Source organism: Sprattus sprattus (genome assembly GCF_963457725.1).
Source record: "Sprattus sprattus genome assembly, chromosome: 14".
NCBI lineage: Eukaryota > Metazoa > Chordata > Actinopteri > Clupeiformes > Clupeidae > Sprattus > Sprattus sprattus.
The window spans coordinates 2,771,039-2,780,380 of NC_137912.1; the positions used below are offsets into that span (position 1 = coordinate 2,771,039).

Genomic DNA, 9,342 nt, shown 5'->3' on the forward strand with positions numbered 1-9,342 from the left:
TGGTATGATCCAATTAGGATACGCAGCGTGATACACAGACTTTTCACAGCAGGAGTGTCTCTTCTTTTGAGACTTTTTCAGAGTAATTAAAGTGAACCTTGTCAACTAATTCACTTTGTGATTTGGCTCTCAGAGGCCAAGTAATCGTGCTGCTTTGCAGTCTGGAGAAGTTCTATGCTTTTATGGGTTGCAAACAACATCCCACTTTTGAAGATGAGACAAGGCACAAACACACTCATTACTCACCTATTCACTCACACACACACACACACACACACACGCACACACACGCACACACACACACACACACACACACACACACACACACACACACACACACACACACACACACACACACACACAAACACACACACACACACACACACTCTCTCATTACTCGCTTTTACACACACATACACACACATTCAAACATATATACACACACACTTACACACTCCACAAACAATACATTAATGACACACCACAAACAATACACTCGCACACACACACACACATACCACACAATCAAACACACTCAGGCACACACAATCACACCACCCAAACACACACAGCCACACACCCCAAACAATACACTTGCATACACTCACTCAAACAATACATCAATGTGCACACACACACAGCACACACACACAGACACACCACAAGCAAAACACTCGCACACACACACACACACGCACACACACACACAACCACACACGCACACACCACACAAACACAGTTTGCACACACCATATAAACAAACACACTCATAAGCACACACACACACACACACACACACACTTTACCCATCGCTGATGGTCTTGAAGCTCAGCCCACGTCCCTCTTCATGAGATTGCCCTAAATGTGTATTGATGGACCCAGTCTCGTTTCATTTTGTCACGGCAGACTGCTTGAGAAATGTCCCTGCACATATGAATAAACAAAGTCAAAGTCAAAGTCAAAGTGTGTTTATTATTGCATGTACCAAATTTCTTCAGCACAGCAAAATTCTTATGACTTGGCAAGCATCATCCATCTACGCAGTAGACGTCATACATATAACATATACCAAAAAAAATAACATTAAACTCTATAAACACTATGACAATAAAACATATAAAATGTAACATTAAGATACAACAAAGCCTGCCGGCAAAGTCATTTCCCACAGCCTCCCATACCAAGGCAATATAATGAAGTAAATACTGAGATCTTCAGAAGAAACTCCATGTGGATTCTTACACTGTCAAGGGCATGCAGTCTTTGTAGACTGTCAACACTAAACAAAAGCATTTCCCCTTAATCACGCTGATAAAAGAGGATGATTTAATGTACGGGATAACGGCCACCGAGGTGTCCCATTAGAATTAATGGATGAAGCGGAGGCACAAAAACTCCATGACAGTAAGATACTGTGCCAAGGCCATCAGCATCAGCTAATTCCGTAGAATGGGACATCCTTGAAGGACGTTATCCTGCTTATAGCGCACAGGTATTTAGGAATGGATGTATAGAAAAAGTATGTATAGAAAAGCATGTATAGAAAAAGAAAAAGAAAGCAACCTGTTTAGTTCGTAATAGTCTACTGCTTTCTTTTGTCACGGACAAGGTTAACGTTGGGTAGTTTGCTTGGTTAACATTATCAGACAGTTGAGTCTCCTGTCCGAATCCTTCAGCTTTCCAACTGTTTCTGATTCAATGCGAGAGTTTCAGAGTCACTGGTTTACACCACTTGGTCAAATGAAAGAATATGTTTATTTTGTTCACTCATTAGCTTGACTGACACAGTCACCGTAGTAACCGTTATTCATGGGCAGCTCTTCAATCAACCTTTATTTCATAATGGTTGTCATAGTTACCATTCAAAGTTTCCAGAGCATTGATATAGGTGATTAAACTTGTTCCCTTCACTCTACTTCATGGAGACTAGAGACTTCTCTTAGAGGATTAATGGACACCTGTCATCCAATCAGAAAAAAGAGAGAGAGAGAGAGAGAGAGAGAGAGAGAGAGAGAGAGAGAGAGAGAGAGAGAGAGAGAGAAAGCAATTGAGAATTCACTTTCAATCTTTCTGTCTGCTTTTCTTCGCCACCTGCTCCATCCAATCAATATTCCTGAATAAAGATCTTCATCAAATTTTAACCGGCATCCTCGGCTGTGGAGTCAGATCTTTTCCCTGTGCAGCTGAACACGCCTTCATCAACAACTCCATCAGCCGCTCAGTGCTTCACTCAACATCTCCGCAAGACATCTGGTTAGAGTTTCATCAGCGAAAACCTTGCAAAAACAAAACATGGTTTTCACCAAACATGACTCAGAACTTACTCAAATTTTGTATCATGACCAAGTGTATACAGCAAAGCAAGGAAATATTGATGTGCACTAACTGAATATAGACCTGACGAGTGCACAGTGAGAACGCAGCTGGACCCTTAAGGTCACCCTGCAGTGGAGCGGCCACAGGCTTTTGTGTGTCCTCTTAGCCACGCCACTGGAGGGGGGGGGGTGGGGGGGGGGGGGGGGGGGGGGGTCGGCAGGATGGTGAGTGGCGGGGAGGCTGGGGGGATGAATGGTGAAGCACTGAACACAAACAACAGCGGGGGAGGCTGCCCTTTGGGGCGTTTTTGGACCGAAGATGAAGACATCGATTTCTCCCACACACACGGACGAGATGAGGTGCAAAAAGCCTCTCATGACATTTTCATCACACTTTTCTGAGGAGGAATTTGTACCTGAATGGTTCTTGACGGACAACAGCAGTAAGTCTTTGTGACATTTAGCTACGGCTTTCGTTGGCTAAGAAAACACCTGAAGTCCTACACTTATTTTTCACTACAAGTGGGGCTGTCAAGAGTGAACGTGACCCTGTATCAACATGAGGATTCTTCATTAAGTGTGGGTCTTTTGATGGGTGACTTAATAACTATAATTATGAATACAAATATGTTCTGCATAATTTATGCTACATTAAAAAATATTTTCTCGGTTCTTCTCCATTTGTGAATAATATTGTTCTGAGGGATAGGGCGGCTGCGCTGGTCGTTGTTTTGAAGGGTAAAGACATGTCAAAGCATAATTTGGGCATGTTATGCTGTCAATGAATACAAATAAAAACTGAATGTTCTACATCCTCACAGCAGTGTAGTCATAGTAGTTGAAGTTGAACATCCTAAAAGGCCATGGTAACCTGTGGATGGGTCTTGCCAGTTGGAGAGCAATAGCTACATCTACTGGATAGATTGGGTACAACAACTCCCTTTACCGGCAAGACACACCACTCCCTCGTGAACGTTACTATGACAACTCCTCAAAGCTTCCTAACTCTCGTGTTTGTTATGGTTGGTTTGTAGCAAACGTGAACTACATAGCTGGCTAGCAACAAATACCTCTATGAAAATGGAGCCATTACCTGCGTCCTACTACGGGAAGATCGACAAGAAAAATCCTGTAATATCAGCCTTTGACGGAGAAATAAAGGAGTTTAAGTCATGCATTAAACGAGTTAGAGACTCTACAAAGTTTGACCAGAACACCTACGTGAGAGGGTGAGTGGCTAGCTAGATGGAGGGCTAATGTTAGCTTTTAGTTCAGTGGGTACAAGAGGCACAGCCTGACGATGTATTTTGATGAATTTCAAAAATGAATGCTATTAATCAAATAGTTCACAAACACACATATAACTATGTAGACCAAAAGCTTTGTGTCGTCAATCTTCCTATGCTATTTTGTTTACACTGACAGTTCGAAACTGCTTTTTGGAATATGGAACAAGTACAAGCCTCGGCTCCCAACGTATTATTACGACCAACATGTTCTACAAATAGCCGATTTTCTCTTCTCGAACAAGGTAAAAGTCGCTAGATATCTTAATGGTAACAATAACCATATATTCAATTAGCCTCCAGTAATTAACAAGCTACTCTTTACTCCCTCTGTTTAGCTTTACTACCTTGCACAGTGGCAAGGCTACGGACGCTACCTGTGTGAGCACGGTAACGTGACGATCGACAGCATCAAAGATGTCGACCACTTCAAGAGCGCCTTATTTCCTCAGGGCCTAAATACCGACCAAGCTAAGCTTACAGTGAGACTAACTGCTTTAGGATCGAATTAAAATAACCTCTTCAGAGCCCCCTACCCATTCTCTCTCTCTCTCTCTCTCTCTCTCTCTCTCTCTCTCTCTCTCTCTCTCACACACACAAACAAATACACCTGTCAGATGGGCACTTTAAAGGCACCCAGTGCAACTTTATGTAAACATTCAATGAAAAATAAACATTCAATTTCTAGTCTTTTTTACACGTAGTAAGTTTAAATAACTCCATACCATTACATATCGACATTCAAGGAGCAAAGATGAGACGTCGTTGTGTGGTGAGAACTGATAGAAAATCGTAAACAACAACAATCGCCGGTGGGGAGAAGCCATTTTTCCATTGACTGGAAGCCTGCTTTATTTATTGTAGGTTACAAAAAATAAAGAAAATGGCGGCGATTGTTGTTGTTATCGATTTTCTATCAGTTCTCACCACACAACGACGTCTCATCTTTGCTGCTTGAATGTCGGTATGTAATGGTATGGAGTTATTGAAACTTACTACGTGTAAAAAAGACTAGAAATTGAATGTTTATTTTTAAGCCTCGAAAGTTGCACTGGGTGCCTTTAAGGACATTTTAAAGTGCCCTTAAAGTGAGTTACATCTTTAGGACAGCTGTTTAAATCTATCTACAAATGGGTATTTACCTACCCAGCAGTGTCTCAGTGTATGAAGTGCTTAGTGGAGAACCGGAGTGTTGCTGTATCTCTAACCATCTGTCCACGTGTTGCTTCTCCGTCTGTCTCAGTTCGCAGCGCTCCAAGGCCAGTGTCTGTGCGTGTTCTACCTGGAGAGAGCCAGAGGCAGGGAACCGAGCCTGGACTCGGTCCAGAAGCTTCTCAGCCTCCTGGGCTTTCTGCGCATAATGATGCAAGCTCTGCTGCCACAGGAGAAGCTGTGCTGGCTTGTTTACAATGGTGCCCCAGTTGTTTTTTTGTTTGTTCATTTATTTATAATTCATTTATTGTTGTGTTTATTTATTTAGCATGATAGCAGACATAATGTAAGTGGAACGATTGGATGTGTAAAGTAGGCAAAAAGCCCAGCTGGGTACACCGATAAGTCTTCCGCTAGCTATAAAGTTCACACAAATTGCAAATAAAAGCAAGGACATAAAAAAATCTGCTTCTGTTGTTCACATCAGCAGTAAAATAAGCAATGAAACTCGTCTCCACTCCCGGAATAGGGATTGATTGTCTAATCCTGTAAGTGCTGACCAGGCGACAGGTCTTCGGTTCGATCAAACTGAAGTACCTGCAGATTGTGATCTTAACAAAATCAATTTGTTATATGAGATGTGTTCTTGCAAGGTTGGAATTTAGTCAGCTTCATTAACCCTTGGTAGCCATGACAATGCAGCATCACTGAGTGAGATGGACCATGAAAAAGGGAAACACAGAGTTAGGCATTTTCTTTAATTTATGCCTGTCATTTTCTTTAATTTATTTTAATTTATTATTATTTTAATGTGTTCTTTCTGATTGCCTTTAGGTTCCCTATATATCTATGACATATGCAGATACCTTATGTCAGTGAGCCGATCTTCACAGGTACATTCTCTGATTATGCGATGATGTGTTTCTGTATCCATGTGTCTATAGTGCATTTCATTTGATGTGATACATCTTTCTCTATCTCTCTCTTTCACCCAATCTCTCTTTCCCCCTCGCTGTCTGTCTGCCCCTTTCTCTATCTCTCTCTTTCACCCAATCTCTCTTTCCCCCTCGCTGTCTGTCGGCCCCTTTTTTCTATCTCTTTTTTCCCCCAATTCTTTACGTCTCTCTTTCGCCTTGGTCTCTTTTTCTCCTTCTGTGTCTCACTTCCTCTCACTTTCTCACCCTCTCTGTTTGCCTCTCTCTCTCTCTCTCTTTCCACCCCCCTCTCTTTCTCTCCCCCTCTCTTTCTCTGTCTCTCTTTCTATCCCCCATCTCTCTTCCTCCTTCTCTGTCTTTCTCTTTCTCAACCTCTCCGTTCGCTTCTCTATCTGTCTTTCTACCCTCTCCCTTTCTCTCTATCTCTCTATCTCTCTGTCTTTCTACCCTCCCTCTCCTTCTCTCTCTCTCTCTCTCTGTCTTTCTACCCCCCCCCCCCCCCTTCTCTTTCTATCCCCTCTCTCTCTCTCCCTCTCTCTCTCTCTCTCCAGGCTCTGGAGTTCCTGCTGTGGGCGTGTGTGTGTCTGGAGACCTCCATCCCCCTGCTGTCCCCGCGCTTCCTGGCCTGGAGGAGCACGCTCTACTGCGCCGTGTGCCAGTGCTACTACGAGGCCCAGGCGGGCGTCCACGCAGAGGTGACTCATTCACACACATACACACACACTCACACACACACACACACACACACTCACACGCACGCACGCACGCACGCACACACACACACACACACACACACACACACACACACACACACACACACACACACACACACTCAAACACACACACACACAATCACACACACACACACACACACACACACACACACACACACACCAGACCACAAATGAACAGGGACCTCTCATGTACATTCTAATTGGAACAGAATCGGACAAGGCCGTATAGTTGGTGCAGGGTTTTTCCTGGTTGCAAGCAGTGGATTTTACTAGGAGTGGAAATTTGACCGTTTTATTTTTCATTTAAAACTTGATTCAGTAATAGGCTAATGGTCTTTTGTGTATGTGTGGGAGCTATTAAAAGTAACTAAGGAAAATGGCTTTCTAATTGCTCTTTGATTGGAAATAGAACAGGACATTTCTTCTATGAGTAGCTAAATAACCTCACATAAAAGGATTTCTGGATTAGCTCCTGTTATTGTAGCCTTTGACCTGTATGAATGTTTATATGTTTATTTTGATGATGGTGTTGTTAAACACAGTGTAGCTTACTGTTGTCCCGTTGTCCTGTTGTCATGTTGTCCTGTTGTCCTGTTGTCCTGTTGTCTGTTGTCTTGTTGTCCTGTTGTCTGTTGTCTTGTTGTTCTGTTGTCTGTTGTCCTGTTGTCTGTTGTCCTTTTGTCCTGTCATGCTGCTGTTGTCCTGTTGTCCTGTTGTCCTGTTGTCCTGTAGGTGTTTGTGAGACGAGCTCTGGGTAAGGTCAGTGACCTGGCCAATCTGGAGAATCCTGATGACTCCCAGCTGAGCAAAGAAGAGCAGAAAGCCTTTAAAGAGGCTACGATTAAGGTACTTATTACTAGAGTGAGAGGGGAAGTGGCAGAATGAATTAATAAGTGAGAAAGTCATTGAGTGAATGAATGAGTGAGCAAGTGAGTGAATGAATGAGTGAGTGAATGAATGAGTGACTCTTTAGCAAGTGAGTGAATGAATGAGTGAGTGAGTGAATGAATGAGTGACTCTTAAGCAAGTGAGTGAATGAATGAGTGAGTGAGTGAGTGAATGAATGAGTGACTTATTAAGCAAGTGAGTGAATGAATGAGTGAGTGACCAATTAAGAAAGTGAGTGAGTGGATGAATGAATGAATGGATGGATGGATGGATGAATGAATGAATGAGAAAGTGAGTGAGTGAATGACTTGAGTGAGTGGCTTATACTATTAAAATACATAGGGTTGCTGTTTGATATGAGCACATGATCTTTTTGTGATGTGAGGAGTAGATGTGTGTGTGTGTGCAGCTGGCCATCATTAAGAGGAGTGTGTGTGTGTGCAGCTGGCCATCATGGTGTTTAAGAGGAGTGTGTACGAGCCTCGGAGGAAGCCCAAGACCTTATTCAGACCCAAGACAAAGAACAGCCTCAAGGACGCGTCAAGCGTGAGTATGGTCATGACACACATGCACACACACATCTTTACACAGGTCATGACACACATGCACACACACACACATATTTAAACAGACCATGACACACATGCACACACACACATCTTAATCTTTACACAGGTCATGACACACACATGCACACACACATCTTTACACAGGTCATGACACACATGCACACACACACATCTTAATCTTTACACAGGTCATGACACACACATGCACACACACATCTTTACACAGGTCATGACACACATGCACACACACACATCTTTACACAGATCATGACATACAGTACATGCAAACACACACATCTTTACACAGGTCATGACACACATGCACACACACACATCTTTACACTGATCATGACATACATGCAAACACACATCTTAACACAGGTCATGACACACATGCACACACACACATCTTTACACTGATCATGACACACACACACACATCTTTAAACAGACCATGACACACACACATGCACACACACACATCTTTACACAGATCATGACACACACACACACATCTTTACACAGATCATGACACACACACATGCACACACACACATCTTTACACAGATCATGACACACACACACACACATCCTTACACAGGTCATGCTAAAGTAGCAACTCATGACGATATCATTTCGAATACTTTTTTGGTACACTTCTTTTGGCATAGTTTTTGGTCTACTGTATTCATATATTTAGTGTATTTATACACCGTCTTTGTACGCTTTTGGTTAACATAATCACCACAGAAATTCTGCGATACATGAGAATCTTTTAGCCTGGTGACACCAGCCTACGTATTTCCGCCTGAATTGATTTCAAGCTCATACTCAGTCTGGCCCAACCCCATTGACAATCGTCTCCAGAACTCAAAATTTTGCAGGACCAATCAGCGAACAGTTCAGAGCTGTGACGCAAAACTCGCCTTGGAGGAAAAGACACGAAAAGCTATCGGAAAAGTTGTCGAGAACATCAGAAAATTAAAAGGAGAACAAGAGTATTTTCTTGTAAGTTTTATGATTGGAAAGGACGTCGTAGCTCTTCTCCCAACTGGCTTTGGGAAGAGTTTAATCTACCGAATGCTTACTAAACGTTGCTGATTGGTTAAGGGAACTCCAATGATTTTAAACCTCAAGATAAGCACCCGCCCATCTCGGAAACCAAAATGCATTGGGTTGGCCCAGACTGAAAGACGGAATGAAATGGAGTCACAGGCTGGTAACGGCCAGGCTAAGAATCTTTAGCCTTGTGGAAACAATCGAGGAATCCTGATTCCTCCTGTTTTGTTTTCTTATTTGATCTCAATCCCAACCCGTCTCCCTCACCTCCTCTCTCTCTCCCCCCACCTCCTCTCTCTCTCCCCCCACCTCCTCTCTCTCTCTCCCCACCTCCTCTCTCTCTCCCCCCACCTCCAATCCCTCTCCCCCCACCTCCTCTCTCTCTCCCCCCACCTCCTCTCTCT

General features: G+C 43.1%; 1 protein-coding gene across 1 annotated transcript in view; it reads left to right on the top strand.

The window, feature by feature from the left end:
• Positions 1-3,395: 3,395 nt before the first annotated feature.
• Positions 3,396-9,342, top strand: part of cfap54 (cilia and flagella associated 54) — a gene marked incomplete at both ends in the record, with an annotated part of 66,344 nt that continues 60,397 nt past the window's right edge. Inside the window, 8 exons of the mRNA XM_080851343.1 lie at positions 3,396-3,544; positions 3,741-3,846; positions 3,940-4,083; positions 4,845-5,013; positions 5,588-5,646; positions 6,240-6,383; positions 7,155-7,268; positions 7,755-7,856. Of these exons, the coding sequence (XP_080707469.1) occupies positions 3,396-3,544; positions 3,741-3,846; positions 3,940-4,083; positions 4,845-5,013; positions 5,588-5,646; positions 6,240-6,383; positions 7,155-7,268; positions 7,755-7,856 (987 nt within the window). The remainder of the gene's footprint in view (positions 3,545-3,740; positions 3,847-3,939; positions 4,084-4,844; positions 5,014-5,587; positions 5,647-6,239; positions 6,384-7,154; positions 7,269-7,754; positions 7,857-9,342) is intronic.